The sequence below is a fragment of the Ruditapes philippinarum genome, unplaced genomic scaffold (genome assembly GCF_026571515.1).
Source record: "Ruditapes philippinarum isolate M1 unplaced genomic scaffold, ASM2657151v2 ctg2489_1_1_1_1, whole genome shotgun sequence".
Lineage (NCBI taxonomy): Eukaryota > Metazoa > Mollusca > Bivalvia > Venerida > Veneridae > Ruditapes > Ruditapes philippinarum.
Window position 1 is genome coordinate 27,993 of NW_026867168.1, and position 19,482 is coordinate 47,474.

Below are 19,482 nucleotides of genomic sequence, written 5' to 3' on the forward strand. Positions count from 1 at the left end.
CTTATATTTGAATACACATGTTTATTTTATACGAGTTATTTCAATTCGTCTAAATAATCAAGCCCATAACAATGTGTATCCAAATACAAAAATAATGAACATCCACTCTCTGTGTACTTTAGCTACGACTTTATTATCATTGTACAAACTTATTATACCTTATTGATTTATTAAGCCTATAGATTGTACAAAATGATTGCAATATAACGAGTTTGATGCTTTTATAAGGAAATGGTTAATTAGAGGGATATATTTTTACATACTGGCATTTATTTGAATATAATATTTACTTTGATTGGTACTGGAGGCTAGAAATATTAAATTTAATTGTAAAGAAGAACCAGAGCGTAAGTGAATCTAGGTGAACAAATCTTAATTAGTAAATATAAATAAATATTAAAAAGACGATAGTAAAAATAATTGGTAAAAGTAGTATAGAAATGTAGTTAATATAAATAAATTAAATTATTATATGAATATCTGGACCATGTATTTAACTCGAGTGAACTTTGCTAGGCCAGGACCGACGACATGCGAAGCGATGAGCGTGATCCTGTCTAGTGAAATCCTTTAGGGTCAAAATGCAAGTGTAGATTATCAAGATGCTTTTATAATGAACCTTTATAGTATATATCTCAGTGTTTTGTCACAATTTACATATCTGGCTGTTAGATAATTTATACGTTAGTAACGTCGTACCAGATCAGGCTTGTATACAACACAGATCTACATTTTACCTAGCACAATATTTTCTAATTTTGATATCGGTAAAGACATGATTACATATATTTGTTATTATAAGATTTTATGAATGCATAGTAAAACGACCAAATCTTTATTTTCGTATGAAAATATTTTAATTTTACATCGTGATATATGACACAAAATTAAAGATAAATGCCCCCTTCATAAAATTATTTGAATAGAGTAGAATTGATTTTGTTTATATATATGCTTGAAATGAACTTTTTATAACTTGCGCGTGTTTTATATAGTCGTTTAGAAGCCATCACGTCGTAAAATATATATTAAACACATTTATTTGCTCCTTATTTCCGAGTTTCAAGTTTGTAACTTGGGAGAGAGAAGTATTTTCCCGTATAAAGATTATTGTTGAGAGGGAAATGTAAATTAAACGGACGTGAAACAGCTAACATCTTAAATGGTAAGGACTATCTATTTTTTGAAAGTAATAAACTTATCAAAGACTTTGTTCAAAGTATTGAGTCAAGATTTGTGATACATTGAATTACTGCCATGAAAATAGCCTTGTTTAGTCGTTGTTTTTAGGAAGTGTTCACTACATTAAGTTTGTTAACAACGTCTTTTTAATATGAGGTGTTTTAAATTAGCCACACAAATGTGACTTTTGATTTGTTATCAACGCGTTGGTATGACCTCAGTGTCACCTCAAGTGATTTAATATGTTTCGTTTTTTGGTCTGTTTGCATTTTCTTGATTTAAAACATTTAAAGGATTTTAGTGATAAAACGTTTACTACAACTTTGATGTTATTTAGAATTTTTTGGTATTTTATCCGATAAATAGTTTTTCGGCTATTTTAATGTTTTAATCTTATTAAGGTTAACTTTGATTTATATTTGCCTTGTCAGATTGTTAGATTAGGATAAGCTACATTTTGTGAGAATCATTAAGTATTGAAGCGTCAGCCATACAATTTATAAATGTGAATCAAGATGGTAGAATACAATTTTACAATAAATAAATGACGTAGACTACGTATACATAAGCGTTAAAGATTTAATAATTTTCTGTACGAAAATTGTGAACATACGTGTATATGTACATAAATAAGTGTTTTTACTTTATAAATTATAAGAATATATTCAAATTATCTGCTGCTAATCGTTACAATGTTATTGCCAATAGGTTTTCGTTTGCGTTCATTGTAACATTGTTTATCGAATTATGGAGAAAATCATTTTTCAATTTGCAGTTACTAAATTCAATAAATGAAAATAGAATTTGCTGTTCTCAAATATGAAGTAAAACCAACTTGTTGTGCCCTGTGCAAAGGTCATTGATATTGTGAACGGTGTATTTCAACATATTCAAATAAATGCTTCTAGTTTTGTCGTCTGATTGGTCCTGACTTGAAGGATCTAGCGCAGTATATGGTTGAGAGTGATTCTGTAGCATTTCTAAAGAGTTGCAGAAGTTAATTGTATGCATGTTTCATTTTGAAACAACAATTCATTAAACTATACCAATGATTGTCTTTTTTTCTGTTAAAGTTACATGACTCCAGATGAGTTAAATATTTCAAGAAATTCAAACTTATAATTTTAAGAAAAGTAAAAAGAATCAAGATTCAAGTAATAGTTAACATGTTATGTGTGATTAATGACCGATTTTGCAGTATTCATCACCATATTTCTACTGCGTGACTATGGGTTATATTGCATATTCTGACGTCCTTTTAGTATTTTAGGTGAATTTGTCAGTGTCGTTTGCATTGTGTAAATTACTTTCTTCTTTCACATCAAAATTTTATTCTTTTAAATACATTTTCAATTTATTATGAAAATAAACATGAGTCTGGACATTTTCAATTCATATTTTTATCCTTTGTAAATTTTCATAAAATTATTTGGTATGAAATTAAAGTCTTTGCCACTTGCGTTCTTGGCTGTAATTAAATGCATGAGTATTTAAATTAATGCTGGATTTATGTGATAAACGTAAATGAGATATGAATAGGTCTTAAATTTCTAAATTGTTTAGATTATCTTCAAATTTTATTTATCTTTAATAAATCATTTCGCCTGATTGTCAGGTCTTATGATCACCAACAAATGACATTATTGTTCATCGTTAGAACAATGTTCTTTTTTGTAGGAACACTGTTGACAAAAAAAGAACAACGCAACACAATTTGAACATATGTAAGTATATAATAAATAAAGATATTTATTATATACTTATAGATGTAATATTGAGATATATTGATGAAATAAAATGCGTATTTTCATTTTCCGTATTTTCACTGTAAAAATTTATTTTTCACTGCGGTGAAACATATTTTCCGTATTTTCACTGGTGTCTTGACGGACTACTTTCTTTTAAATTCTGCCAGTACACAACATTTAAGGGAAAGTCTTTCAAATTGTAATGTCAAAAAAGAGGAAAATGTATATAATAAACAGAAAATTCATGCTTTATTTTCATCTTGTGGCATGAAAATTAACATACATGTATTTTACTCGTGGCTACCGCCACTCATTAAACATTTATTTTTATACCACTTGATGAAAATAAATCATGTATTTACAGAAAAAACTAGAATATCTTCTATTTATAAGTAAAGATACGACATAATACATACACGTCGTATTGGTAAAAAATGTTACATATTTTGGTAAATGAAAGAAGAGTATACTTTGTTGACATCTAATCTCTAAAACTACAGAACATTTTACACTTTTGTTATTTTATATAGACGGAAACAAAATAGTGTTATGATTTTAGTTTTTGATGCTTTTTTAGGTTTGGCCTACAAAGCTTCCGGATATTTTTCAGAATCCTGCAAATTTTATTCCAAAATGTAAAAAGCTTAGTTATACTCATGCAAATGGATAACAGAAAAAACATGAAAAGCATTTCCACAAAATCTTCTTTCAAAACTTCTGAAAATACATAAAAGTTAAGGTGGTTATGTTATTCTCCTAGTTATTTTTATTTCTCTTTCTTTTTTTCCTTGTATATAAAACAAACATCATTATTCATCTTACAAAAACATTCTTTATGTTTCCTTTCATGTTAAAGTCGAGGTATATCTCTGAAAATCTCTTTATGCCGACTAGACGATGTTAAGTCGACAAAAAGCAGAAAAAATTAGCAAAAACTACACGCTAATTAGATTAATGATAATTTCTCATGCAGCCAACATCTTGTTATATTTTTATTTGTTTTTTTTTAATGTTCCGCCTTATCAAAATGGATTTTCTTTATTTTCCGTTTATTCACTGTGGGTAATACTTACTACGGTACCAGATCACGCTTATCAAAAGCACACACGTTTTGTTTCAATTAAATTTGTATCTAAATCTAAATATGTCTATATGATTTTGGTTTTATTCATTCTACAATTAACAAATATATGAATTAAACTTATTCTTTCATATGGTTCTAATGGCACCCACATGTTAAAATTCAAACTGTCCTAGTTCGACATAAGATTTCACTGCATGAACAATTCGAATTTAAATCTATTTTAGCTCAAACTGAAACTTTTTACTTTCATTTCGACAAATTATGTATAATGGAAGATTTTCTTTTAATCAAATTTGTCATGTTACTTTCATCATTAAACTACACAGGATCTTAAATAAAAATAAAATAAACCTTATCTTGAACAACTGTTGTAAAATAAAAAGATTCAACAAATGGTTTAAACTTTCTATTTAAATTAGTTTAACATACCAGCCTTGTCAAGCTTTGATAGAATGTTAACTAGTTGTATCAAAGTGCAATAGTTCAACTCGAGATCACTGTTATCATGAATTGCGGATTTTTTTACAATGTTTGAATTGTAATGAATTCAATTTAGATTTTACACAGATAATTTTGAAAATTGTGATATATTTTAAAAGAGTCCGTATATTTTTAATAAAGGACAACTGAAATAATTGCTCATTTAGAACAACGCGCTTATTCTGCACAATCTTTAGATGATACCACACACGTCGTTTTCATTTCATGGCAATATCAGTTTTTGTTAAAACATTGTGAAAATTGTTATGTAGAATTTATTTATTTAAACAAAGTTCATACGTTTTTACATATATTTGTTTTTATATTATCAATTGAAGTAAATGCTATTGTTAACTACACGTACTGTTTGAAGCTTCCAAGACATGTAAAAATATTTCTATTAGGAGACATTATTTTACCATTGCAGACTCCATGATTAAAATGGAATTTGGAGGGGTAGGTTAAGGCGAGTAACGTGTATGTTAGCTAAGTTGTTAGCCATAATTATTGATGAAACGTGCAAGCTTGATAACTGTCTATGTGAAAAAGCACATTTTTAACCTTTTCACTGCATCGTTTTTCTCAACTGTATTTGAAACTCAGAAGGACATGGCGCATAATACTTTGTTACACTACAGTCTATAATGAATACACTGCTAATAATCCAAATCCATAAGACAATAAACTGAGGTCACACTCTTTGTCAAGGGTTTCCCAATTGTTTAGACTGTTGGTGAGTGACTGACTCTTGTTCATCTGTCATATATCTGAGCTAAATGTTGTCTGTATCAGCAAGTTTTATTATACCTTTGACACTCTTTTGATTTTTCAGCGACGTATTAATGTAACATTTCATTTATCAATTAATTGAGAAGATATTGATAAAGATACAATTACAAACAAACAAAATCCGACAACAAACAAGTTGAAATAAAAAGAGACTCAACAAGAAAAGAAACTTACATTCAATTGGCAAAAATACCATAAAAGATTTAGTTTATTAAAATGATGATCATGCATTCATTGCACGATACGTTTTATGATAGTATCACCTTTAAATTTTGCCATTCATAGAACAAAGTTTATAGTTCTTTATAATAGATGAACTTCATTTTAATGTGTCTTTGGAATTGCATGTTAAACTTAATTAAAACCACTCTATTATTTTCGCCTGTACAGGCTACATATGAAAGTCGTTTTTATGAGATAAAATACAAACGATATTGGCGCAGCATTGCTTTTAGTTTTGCAAATATGTAATAAAACATTTTAACGATATGAATAGCCCAATGTTGAAGTCTATCAAACCTTGTCGATAACTTGTGAAATATGAAATGCATCTCAGAGTTTATCGATAGATTCGTGAAATTTTAAACCACAACCTCTGTTTTACTGAATAAAACGTAATTTGTACAAGATATGACTGAGATATCTAAACCGAATACGGAAGTGATCTTTATACATTTTGTGTTTAGTGATATTAATGATAATATAGTTTACGGCATGAATGTGCAAAATTTGCAAGACACTGTTTAGGTGAGACATCTATGTATAAAAATAATGGAAAATATTAAAAAAAAATAAAATTATTTTTTTATACAAAAGATTATAAGATGGCATGTTTGGGTGACGAAAAAGAAATATTTTTAAATGTAAAAATTGTCCCCGTACATACAATCAGAGTTATATTTCCGATCCTTGAAGACCTCATTGTTATTTGTGGTACTTTTAGCTCCTTGTATTTAATATTTTTCCCTTTGAGTGGTTCCAGTATTCCTACTTGAATACTGTTTAGTCACCCTTAGAAAATGTTGCCTCCTGTTTTTCTTACTTATCTGTGAATGCAGACTGCATAACTTGTTACACCCTTTCAAATTTCATTTTATTTAGTTCCGCTTTTCACGAAATGGCTCGTACGAGACACATTGAAGGTTCTATGGTAAGAACCGTATGAACATATCTGCAGATGCCAGGATAAAAATGACGAAAATTAACAAAGGGCAATAACTCAAAAATAAAAATGCAAAGCAACAGTTTCTGTGCACTGCACTTCTTATCAATAAGATCTATCATCCTATGAAGTTTCAAGTCTATTAAACTTCTATAATTTATGAGAAATGGCCTGGACAAAAATAAAGTATGAAAATTAACAAAGGGCAATAACTCAAAAAATAAGAAATGCAGTGTACCAGTTCTTATGCACTGCACTTCTTCTTAATGAGATCTATCATCATATGAAGTTTCAAGTCCATAGCTTTTATACATTAGGAGAAATGGCCCGGACAAAAATAAAGAATGAAAATTAACAAAGGGCAATAACTCAAAAATTAAGAAGTGCAGAGTATCGGTTCTTGTGAAATGCACTTCGGATCATTATAAGAAGCATGCATACCAAGTTTGAAGTCAATCCGACTTATAATGACTGACTTATGGTCCGGACAAGCATAAGGGGACGCCGACACCGACAACGACAACGGTGCCGACAAAAGTAACCCCTATATGTCGCGTTTTTCAAGGCGACACAAAAAGGGCAATGGATTAAGTGGATTTATAGAAATTCTATTTTAAAATACAACTTTGCGGGACAATAGAAAAGTCAACTTATCATTCAATGTATATTTCTGTCAGTTTTCTTCTAAAAATAATATAAAAAGTTTTTATGTACTTCATAAGGTTCTTGTTTATTTTATTAAGTATGAAAATATGTTCAAATGATAATAACTTTTGATGTGTCTATAAAAAAAGTAGCAGGACCATATAATATCTTCAGGCGGATTGATACTTTAATCATTGTTTGATGAACTTCTTTATAAACACATGTTTCTAAATTATAAATTTCATCATTTCTTGTTTAAATGTTGAATTCTTCTTAAGCTAATGATATTTAGCACGGACGTTAGCTTGCACTTTTCAATACTGTCAATGAACAGAAGCCTGTAACAGTTTCAATTTTGCCGCGTTGGATGTTCTTTAGGAATCCTTTTTTTTCATTCTTTTTGGATTTTTTACCCTTTATTATTTTAAAACAAATATAACAACAGCACAATTTAAAAAGGACAACGAATTAATATTCTCAATACAGTGTTTACAGTGGTAAAAAAGTACAACAAATGTTTTTGTCTTTATTATTTCTTTTAACAATGCTTATGATAAATTTATTGAAGTAGACTAAGAAACCACTTGCCGTTTATCAAAATATACTATGTTAATAAGTGTAAAAAGAACTTAATGCATTAAAACAGAATTGTTATACGATGTTTTATTTTATCAACATGATTTATCTTGTATATTAATACTTAAACTGGTATGCATTGAAGCGAAATCGAATATTTGGTTCACCGAAGTTATTTGCCACATTCGTGTATAATAATGTCATTTAAGTTACCTGTATTTGCTTATATGAGGAAATAAAGAATTTATTTTATTGAAATACAGTGATGGATAGTTATGAAATATGAGATTCTTGTTTATAACATAGGAAGACATTATCGAGCCAAACTAATAATATCAGTGTTGATTTAAGTATAAAGTGATAAAGACGATATGCAACGTTAAATTGTCCATAGTTATATTGTAAAATTTATTATATTATTATGTGCAAGAAATATCATACATGTTGTTTGTTAAGTGAAATAAGTGTCTTGTGAAGGAAATAATTTTTGAAGAGAGTATATAGAGACATTATAATAATAGGTTTTAAACTACAAGGAGCTGTGGTAATTATAGCACCAGTGAGCATTGGTTTTCTTACCTTTGTACTTGTAATCAATGAAATCATTTCGATTCTAAAATACACTTTAACTGATAAAATTGGATAAAAAACACTTTATTTTTTCTTCAAAGGATATATTCTTTCCTTTACACACAACGATTGACAAAAAACATGAAAATGTTATAGTTTAAACGGAAGCAAAAAAGCTAAAATAATTAAAAAAGAGTTTAAAGAATCATTTAAAAATACCAATTGAAATATACACGGGGCTTATCTGACATCGTTTTGTAATACAACAAAGGAAACTCCGACAAAAGCACACATATTTTCCAATGATCTTTTTATGATAGTCTTAAGCGTAAGATGCTTCGATTGAAATTTTAGAATTTGGAGGAACAAAGGGAAATAAATTTGATCTTATAACAGTATTGTTAAACATAAAAGTTAAACGATTAAAATCTTCCTTTGTATGAGATAGTGTTTTCTCACGACCAAGGATGCAAACATAATCCGAACTTCAGTGTCAAATTTATTTCTGTTTTGATTCAATTGTGAACCGGAATGTATGTTGTGTATTTAGTATTTTGTGCTATTAATGTGAGAGATTTTAAATGTTATTAAACATTCTTCTGAAGTGTTTTTTATGAACGTATTAAAAAGAAACGGCACAATTTATAGTTCAAAACAAAAAAGTGTATGATTTCATAATCACTATTGAGGTAAGAATTCTTATTATCTTAAAACTAAGAGATACACAGACAAACAAATTAAATATAACATGCATATTTTAATAGTGACAGGGTATAAGTTAACTTTTATAAAGAAATTTTAATGATTTCAGATATAAAGTAATTAATCAATACTTGACATTTCTTTTATTTGTGGGCCTAACACTGAAACATTAATATGGCATAATACAATTTCACGTGATCTAGGTGACTGACTTTTTTGGACACAGCTATTTCCATTTTAACACGTAAATTCGATAAAATTGAAAATTCTACCAAGAAGTAGGTGCGTGTCACGTGACTATTCCTGCCAAAACGGTATATATATACTACACCTGATCTAAGCAACTTCTTTTTAAGTTGGTCTACATTAACAGTTTTGTTCCGATCTTTTTATCTGATATATTAAAAATATTAAAGTTTTAAATGTTATTTTTTATCGTATTTTTATATCTTCTGGAGAAAAAAGAATTTCTTTTGATCGACCTTACAACTATAACAATACTTTTAGTTTAGTTGTATTTTGTGAATGCTAACCGTTTGGCATGTGGCGCATGATAATGGAAGTTCCTATCAAACTAATATAATGCTGCATAACTCATTTTTTTCTCGTAATGAAAAGTAATGTTTATTGAGTTAACATAATTTGTTGAAATGCACTGATGTTTCTTTTGCTGTCTCGAAATTAAGATAGATATACCGCGTTTTTTTTTATATTCCAACTGTAGTAATGATGAAAAAAATATTTTCCCAGTTTGTTTAATTCAATACACGACAGTTAGCTTTAGCTATTGGATCAGGTTGCTTACTTCGTCTGTTAACTGAAAAAGTGTGACAACTGTAATACACATAACAACCTACTTTAAATTTGATATACACTACACTAACCTTTCAAGATTTAGAAGAAATTGTTGTTCTTCAGGTGATATTTCAGTCAGTAAAATATTTATATCTTGAAACCTAAAAAAGTGTTTCTAAACAGTTATTTTTGTTGTTTTTATTTAAGCAAAAGCGAACAGTTTATTTTATTGCACGTAGAATACTATTCTGATATAGATCATATCTTTTTATAAGTTTACTATGTAGCTTTTTTGTGCGGCGGATAATATCTCAAAATGCAGAATATAATTTTATGAGGTCTATGTGTCTATTCATATGTTTTGCAAGAAAATTGAAAAATGCTAAAACTTTAATATTTTATGAGTGCCAACTTGTTGTATTAAGTGATATTCTTTCGGCAGGCTAGATAATTTACAATTAATTATGACAACAGTTTTAGAACACAATGTACATTTACATAAACACATGTTATATTCCATTTCATTCTTTCTTTTAAGGGCCCATTATGCCCCAGGAATGCTTTCATTTTATTTATTTATTATTGGTATTCTTTCATAGCTTTCAATAAGTTACTCATGGTCAATTATTTGAACTGTCTTCTTCTTCTTCTGTTGCTTTTTGGCAATTAGTACATTTAAAGTGTTTTAGTGTAGTATTTTTTATGTACGTCAAACGACCGTTTTGTTTACATGCTTGAAAACAATGTTGTGAATATGTGTTGTAAATTTAAATATGTATACTTAATTGGGGACTTTACCTCAAGGACGTCCGAGTTAAGAGATTTCGTACCATCTGACCCATTTTTATGCGATTTCTTTGACGTAGACATATTAACGCAATCGTATTTTGATAAGCATTTAATTTTAGAGAATTTGTCCGTGCCATTAGACAGGAAATCCCAAGATCGTAGAATAAATTCTCATGGTTTACGCTTGATAGATATATGTCGAAATAATAATATGTTTATTTTAAATGGTCGAATTGGAAACGATCAAAATGGTGCTTTTACTTTTAAACACAAGTCTGTCATTGATTACGTTATTTCATCGGCTTACTGTTTTGAGTATACTGAGTATTTTAATGTTATTGAAACGGACCCTTTACTGTCAGACGGACATAGTTTATTAAGTATAGTAATAGGTGCTTCCGTCCCACCTGAACCGATTCAACAAACTAAAAGTGAAACACAACATATACATTGGCAAAATGATAAACTTACACAATACCGTAATAACATAGACTTGACACGCTTGCAACGCATTACTGAACAACTTAACTCCTCCCCACAGTCACAACAAACAGTTGACTATATTACTGTCCTAGGATGATAACTTGAGCCTTTGTTTACATAACAAAGACCAATAACAATGCGAAAAATAGGTAAGGCAGATCAATCCCACAACCTATAAATTTGAAAATAAAACTGCCTGTTACCATATTTCTTGTTAGCGTAGTAGGTAGAGCAACCGTGTCAGGAATGTGTTTTACCCGTACAGGCTGAAGTTCGACCATTACTAAGACACATTTTTTTTTACCTCAGAACAGTCAATTGTTCAGAAAACAAGTTTGACCGGTTTTTGTTTTTCTTTTCATATACATGTACATGCATGAATATGAGATCGAATATTTTTTCACACTGCGATCAAAATATACAAAAAGAAAATATAAATAAAAAAAATGAATATATACTATAAAATATATATTATAAGAATAAACAAAAAGGAAAACGAAAAAATAAATAAATAATAATGATAAAAAAAACAGAGCAAGAAGAAAAATTGTGGTTATGAAAAGGCTCTACGTGGGGTTCGAACCTATGAGTACAAAATACTAAAAGTTACGATAACTTTGATCAACCGACAGAGCCATAACGGTAATACACCAACGATACTGTAAGAATAATGCTTTATAGTATATGTAAGTGTTTATTTTTACAATATCGTATAATAATCCAGATAACCCCGTTTGTGGACTTAACCATGCACCGTTAAGTCCAAATTATCATCCTAGGACAATACACTCCAGGTAAGCGACCTACTTTCTACTGCGGCAAACACTACTTTCTCACAAAAATCTCGTGCGCGTAGTAAATTTTATAATAAAAGGCCTTGGTTTGGTCCCGAGTGTCATCGAGCTAGAAAACATTATCACCGCGTTAAGAAAAGGTATCAACAATACCCTAGTGATTACAATAAGCGTCTATTAAATGAGGCTAGCAAGTCTTATAAACGTATTATATATCGTTATGTGCAACAATATAAACATAAAAGGTCAATTTATCTTAGATCTATGCAATCAAATAATCCTAAGTCGTACTGGAACTTTTTGAATAAATTAAATCCAAAGCCTTCTAACAACAAGATGCCAAGCATGCACGATTTTTATAATTATTTTTAAGGATGCAAATACGGGCTCCTTGTCCTCAAGTGCAAATCCAATGCAACAAAATAATTTTAACGAAGAAATAAATTCCCAAATCACCACGAACGAAATAATAAGAAACATAAATTGTCTTAAGAATGGTAAAGCCTGCAGTCCTGTCGATAATATACTTAACGAATACATAAAAAAATACACAGGATATTTTTTTACCGATTTACACAAAACTTTTTAACATTGTTTTAGACACAGGTTATATGCCCTCATCATGGCTTAATGGAGTTATCGTTCCATTATTCAAAAACAAAGGTGATCCAAAAGAACCATCCAATTATAGGCCCCATAACTTTACTTAGTTGTCTTGGGAAATTGTTTACCTCAATACTTAACTGCAGATTAACTAAATATTTAGAATCTAATAATATTCTTAATGTAAATCAGGCTGGCTTTCGAAAAGGTTTTTCTTGTCAGGATCATATTTTTACCCTTCATTCAATAATCAACATCTTGAAACATAAGAAGAAAAAATTGTTTTGCGCATTTATAGATTTTTCTGCGGCATTTGATAAAGTAAATAGGACTAGTCTTTGGCTAAAGTTGTTAAATTCTAACATCAATGGTAAGGTTCTAAAAGTCATTCAAAATATGTATAGTAACATTAAATCTTGTGTTTCCCTTAATGGTGAATTGTCCCCCTTTTTTGCATGCATGAATGGAGTCCGTCAAGGTGAGAATCTGTCGCCTCTTTTGTTCGCTCTTTTTCTTATAGATTTACAGACATGTATTGAAGATTCAGGTGGCATCGGTGTAAAACTTGAAGACGATGTAAATGAATCTAATTGGCTTAAACTTTTAGTCTTTTTGTATGCTGATGACACCGTTATTATTTCAGATGACCCAACGGATTTCCAAATATGTCTGAACGCTTTTAATTCTTATTGTAGAGAATGGGATCTTACAGTGAACCTGAACAAAACAAAAGTTATTGTGTTCGGTTGTCGGTCTGTTCGTAACTACGAATTCAAACTTGGTGATAATATTCTCGATTTTTCTGATACATATCATTATCTAGGAATTAAATTTTCAAGTACCGGGTCATTTCTTAATGCCCGCAAACACATAGTTGAGCAGTCAAAAAAGCAATGTTTTTACTTTTCTCTAAAATTAGAAATGCTGACTTACCAATTGACTTGAGCATAAAATTATTCGATCACACCGTCTTACCGATTCTAACATATGGCTCAGAAATTTTGGCTTCGAAAACTTAGATATGTTAGAATCAGTTCATTACGATTTTTTGCGCAAACTATTAAACGCCCGTAGAAGTACACCTATTTATATATTACACGGTGAATTGGGAAGGTATCCTATCTCAGTTGTAGTTAAAAGCAGGATGATAGGATTTTGGACACGCTTACTATCTGGTGACCTTAACAAGTTATCGTTTAAACTTTATACATATATGGTAAATCGTCAAACCGCAACTTTTAAATGGACCTCGTACTTTAAGAGAATACTTGATTTAGCTGGCCGTTCATACCTGTGGTTAAATCAATTTTATACAAATATACCGTTAAATACACGTGCATTGGTAAAACTCACGTTAATAGATCAGTACAAGCAACAATGGTACGGGAATTTGCAATCTTCTAATAAAGGCAAAATATATAATTCATTTAAATCCACATTAGAATTTGAATCATATTTAACTTATTGCCGCATAGTGACGCATTAAATTTGTTTAAATTTCGGTCTTCTAATCATAAATTTCCTGTTGAAACCGGAAGGTGGGACGGAACAGTATTCAATGACAGAAAGTGCACACTTTGTGACCTAGATGATTTAGGCACCGAAACACATTATTTATTAAGCTGCCCTTTCTTTATGTATCAACGGTCAATTCTTACCAATAAGTTAAATTTTGTAGTTTCAAACACTGACAGTTGTTTTAATAGTTTGTTGAATATGAAATCACCTGACAAATTAAAGCATTTGTCTATTTTTTTGTAAAACCTTAATGGCCAAATTTAAGTAATTATCAGAATATAGGCATAATCTTACATTACATTTCACATATTTTTGTTTGTTTCTATATAGTATCTACATATACGGATTATGTTCTACTTTCAAACTTTATTACGGTCTCCCCCAATGTATTACTTATACACCTTTGTCAAACTTAAATCTGTGTTTTATGATTATTTTCCTCATACTGTACTTATGTACCTAAGAGAATAAAGAGTATGTTCTGTTCTGTTCTGTTCTGCTTGTATGACACATTATTTTACATTAAACGGTATTTCATTCATTTAACAAGCATTTAAAATGCCCTAAAACCATTAATTAAACGTTATAAAACTAATATTTGACCTTTCTAAAGAAGTAAATATTTATTCCTTTCTGAGGCATAAAGTGCCTTTAAAGTATTTGTAAAATCGAATTGGTTGTTGAATTTATAAACAGACCGTACCATAAGTTTAAATATACGAACTTATTATAAAGATTTGATTTGAAAAGAATATTTGTTATGATTAAGATGAAGTGTTTACGGATTATGCAAACATAATTTAAATACGATTATTGCTAAATGTATTTGTTAAAGTGTTAGTCTGCAAATGTTAATAGATTTGAAATTTTCAATTGAAAACAAAATTATGTTGTTTGTATACCGTGATGAACTGGATCCAGGTTATTTAAAATGTTTTGAAAAATGGAAAATATACATTGTATACTATGGCATATGCAAACAGATTGCGTTTTGTCTCAGAAATGTTTGTTATAACTAAAGTAAACACTTGACTGTTTTTCAATGTGACACATAATCACCAACCTAAACTTTGAGTATGATGTAAAATAGTTTATCAAATACTTTTATTGTTTATTGTCTATAAAAGTTTATTTTCAAAAATTGATAAGTTTAAGGTTAAATATCATCATTTGAAATATTATTGTTTCTTTTATACCCTTGCAATTACTCATTGCAACTACTATTAAAACGTTTAACAATGCATTTTTAGAACCTACGAGAATTTAGTGTTAGCATAAGTCTTTCTTTTTTCAAAACTTCAAGTAGATAGAAGAATAACTATAACATCATTTGCCATTGATCTTATCAATTTTGGGTATTTGTTTTAAAACTAACACATGAAACCTAACTAAATGTTTATATTTATGTTAAGTCATACTAAAATGCAAGTACGCCTGAACTGTTATTAGAATGTCTGCTAACAGTTACAGTCTGTAAGATTTGTCAGATTAACACAGAGTTGCTGATGCTACTCTAAGTTTACCTGACTTTCTTGTCTTCAACGTTTTATTCAAAACACGGTGTAAATCATATTGAATATTGTTACCACATGGCCAAGTACACGTTTTTTCATTTTGTGTGTGAATTGTACAGAAAATGAAGGAAAAATTGAAATGTAATTACTCTAAACATTAAGGGATTTTATTGTGAAAGTGTGTGTTTGTTTTGATATACATTACATAAATATAATGATTTTAATTCTTACACCGGATAAAGTTCGAGTTTAACGGGCAAACATGCTGAGGTATTTTTGTTTTACTTTTTGCATGGAATTGTACCTTCTTTTAAATTATGCCATTGAAAAAATAAGTTTTAAGATTTTAGGATTGTTATTGTTTACGCAAATGTGATAAGGTGATAAGATGTAATAATGGTTGTGAGAAATGTTTGAATTAATCGTCAAGAATTTTTTTGACAGTGTGTGTATTTTCACATTTTGTTTAAAATGTTTTTTTTTGAACATTTAAACTAATCGACAATATTGCTCTAGCATTTTTGAGCCATACGTATCATATGTATATTACGAATTAATACTTGTATAGTAAAAGTTGCCAAGAATGTTTCAGACACTTCCTTCATTTTTGCCTATGATGTTTATCGCAGATTAGATAAACATAATATCATTATATAAAATGTGTATAAAACTAATAGATTACGTATTTTATACTTCAATCACACAGTGGTCAACATTGGTATCCAAGGGTATTGAGTTATACCTTCTGAAATATTTTGAACAGAATAGCAACAGTATAATGATAATGTTTCCATAATTTCATCGTCGATTTCGAAAGGGTTGTAACACAGAATAAGATTGTACTTAAACAGAAAAAAATTACAACATTATGATGTTTTTTTTTAAATAGGATTTCAACCGTATAGCAAAGATTTGATGCACGTGCCATTCACTGTTAATGCATATTACTATTACTATATTACTTATGTACTTTGAACATCTTTCTATTGTTAACTGCTTTGAAGAATAAGCTTTTTCACGTTTTCTAGAGAATATGCGACATTACATGAAATTACATGTACATGAACAACAATTACTGTTCTTGATATTTTTAAAGCTTTGTACTCAAACTTGCAAATTTCATTTTGTTACCTACTTTTTGGAATACATAAAACAATATATGTATATAAAACATGTATAGCGTTACAGAAAACAAGGAGAGTTCAATCGTATCGTAAAGTGAAAAAACTTCAACCTGTTATAACTCTGTGAAAAATCTGGTTATTATTTATATTAATAATTATAGATAGCTTTACATATTTTACAGGAGATGTAGAAGTAAAAGTTGTGAGTTCACTTTTCTCCAAATGGAGAATGGAATAATACCGTTACGACACGGAAGTTTACCTGGTGCTTTGCGATTGCCTAAAAGATATGAAAAATTCTCCAAAGACGAAATGTCGCCTGGTTTGTCGTCTGCTTCAAAACGGAAGTCATCGATCATCATTGAGCACGAGGAGACAGAAGATGAACGAATGCGGGATATGATGCAAGCCATTATGTGGGTGAAACAAGAGCTCGTAAGTAACGTTTTATATAAAACAAGCAATATAGCAATTTTTTAACATAAGAAACAGGACTGGATTTGACCCAGGGCATAGCAACTTTCATAACATTAGGCCTTGTAGTTTTGAAGGTTTCCCTTTACTTGTATACAAACAAAAAACAAGGTGACTCCGGGCGAGGTCAATGTGACTTTTTGTGTGATGATTTGAATAGACTTGTTAGAGTTGCACGAGGTAACGCTCGGGGTAAAGATTTGTTTAATGCTTTCATATTATTTTCTTTTAATAATCGTAAAAATCTTACACAAAATGAACAGTACTTTCAATTTTTGTTGAAATCGAACATTTTTGATTTTTTGTATTGTTGTTGTTGTTTGTTTTTGTTGGTGAAATGTTGAAGTTATTTATAAATTTAATATAACATACATAAGCATGCACACACACATATACGGACACGCCTATCACTTCTTGCCACATTATTACAAAAGCTGCGGTGACATAGAAAAAAAACAACAACTAAATATAGTAAGAATACAGATTCTGTCAAAATTACTTTATAAAGGAGAAAAAAGAGAAGCACTTAATGAATCGACTTTTTTAAAAAGATTTTAATAGTAGTATATCTGATTTAAACTTCAAAGGAATATTAATTACTGTTTTGTAACGATAAGTTAAGAGTAGTTATAATTTTCTAATGGACATAATTGTTTTTATTTATTTACAGATACTGTTGAGACAACATGATATTTTACTTAAAAGACAATTCTGTGATATTCAAGACACTATCCACTCATTGACCAAATCCAGGAAATACAGAAAAAGTCCCGCGACAGACTCCACTACAAGTCTACAATCAACTGAAGGCAGTGAATTTGGACTAGACAATTATTCAGTACGATCAGCGTCAAGTGTCACAGCATTGGACGGTACCGATACAGATGAAGAAGATGACGCTTTTCGTCCACGAACATGTTCTATGAAAACAACGCGAGATCTTGCAGCTCTCGCGAGAAGAAGAGGGAGCAAGGAATTGATATAAAAATGCGAACAATTGGCGTTATCTATGTCACGGTTCAGAACTGTTCACTATTTAGGGGAGAAGATGTGTAAGCGGCCGGATAGCTCAGTCGGTAGAGCCGCGGTACGGTATTCCGAGGGTCCCGGGTTCGAGTCCCGGTCAGGCTGCACATTTTTCTCACCCTGTGACATTTGGCGCCCAACGGGGGACCGTGATGGTATAAGCTCCGAGTTCAATTTCACATTGTTCTCTTTACCCATTAGAAATTCGAGGACGAATTTCAATATAGCGGGGGAGTATGTCACGGTTCAGAACTGTTCACTATTTAGGGGAAAAGATGTGTAAGCGGCCGGATAGCTCAGTCGGTAGAGCCGCGGAACGGTATTCCGAGGGTCCCGGGTTCGAGTCCCGGTCAGGCTGCACATTTTTCTCACCCTGTGACATTTTATGTCACGGTTTAGAACTATTCACTATTTAGGGGAGAAGATGTGTAAGCGGCCGGATAGCTCAGTCGGTAGAGCAACGGAACGGTATTCCGATGGTCCCGGGTTCGAGTCCCGGTCAGGCTGCACATTTTTCTCACCCTGTGACATTTGGCGCCCAACGTGGGGCCGTGACTGCTTATAGCTCAGAATTCAATTAGCATTGCTCTGTAGCTTTCTGAAATTCGAGGACGAATTTCAATATTGTGGTGAAGTATGTCACGGTTCAGAACTGTTCACTATTTAGGGGAGAAGATGTGTAAGCGGCCGGATAGCTCAGTCGGTAGAGCCGCGGAACGGTATTCCGAGGGTCCTGGGTTCGAGTCCTGGTCAGGCTGCACATTTTTCTCACCCTGTGACATCTATAAATATGAAAGTGCTATTTGTGTGTATAATATACGGAAAGAGTGTTCAATATAGATGTCTGTGTAAAACAGACATAACCTAGTCATGGTGAAAATCATAACCCAAACTATTAGTTATCATTCATGTTTTTAAGTTAAATTAACAATAACTCATAAATTGATATAATTGTACATAAACACGAAATATATCTTTATATACTCTGTCATAACAGTTATATTATACCTTACATAAATGTTTTTCTTCTTTACAATTATAAGTGTTAAAGGGCCTTTAATGACAAAGAGGTAAAAAGGCGTATGTTAATCATATGACATGGTATTTACAATGTAATATCAACGGTGGTCATTGTTTACTAGTCTGTTACTTGACAAAAATCTTTAGTAAAAATAGTCTTTTGACTTGCCGAGAGTCTTCCACTTGTACTGCTCAGAGTATCATTCTATATGCCATTCCATTTACAAACAAGAAAAGCATTGATGCAAAGCATCAAAGGGCGTCCAAGCAAGAAATGCAGCAAGTGAAGACTAGTACACATATGATGACAAGATATTCTTATAAACTACCAGAAATGTATACCACTTATGAATGAGCGGACGAAAGACATTGTTCATTATGAACTTTGATTGGCATGCTAGAGA

The 19,482-nt window shown here is 30.6% G+C and overlaps 1 protein-coding gene and 1 non-coding gene across 4 annotated transcripts; both read left to right on the top strand.

Annotated features, from left to right (window-relative positions):
* The first annotated feature begins 1,062 nt into the window (after positions 1 to 1,062).
* LOC132735123 (uncharacterized) lies at positions 1,063 to 18,198 on the top strand. 3 transcript variants are annotated; one of them, XM_060722017.1, is made up of 3 exons: positions 1,063 to 1,165; positions 16,741 to 16,993; positions 17,703 to 18,198. In XM_060722017.1, the coding sequence occupies exons 2-3, from the start codon at positions 16,781 to 16,783 to the stop codon at positions 18,015 to 18,017; spliced, it is 528 nt and encodes a 175-aa protein (XP_060578000.1). In that variant the 5' UTR covers positions 1,063 to 1,165; positions 16,741 to 16,780; the 3' UTR covers positions 18,018 to 18,198. The 3 variants fall into 3 exon arrangements, with proteins under 3 accessions (XP_060578000.1, XP_060578001.1, XP_060577998.1); XM_060722018.1 differs by lacking the exon at positions 1,063 to 1,165 and adding an exon at positions 7,993 to 8,925; XM_060722015.1 differs by lacking the exon at positions 1,063 to 1,165 and adding an exon at positions 15,435 to 15,704.
* Positions 18,199 to 18,492: 294 nt separating this feature from the next.
* On the top strand, positions 18,493 to 18,565 carry Trnat-ggu (transfer RNA threonine (anticodon GGU)). The gene has a single exon. It is a non-coding gene; the product is annotated as a tRNA-Thr (tRNA).
* Positions 18,566 to 19,482: the final 917 nt, after the last annotated feature.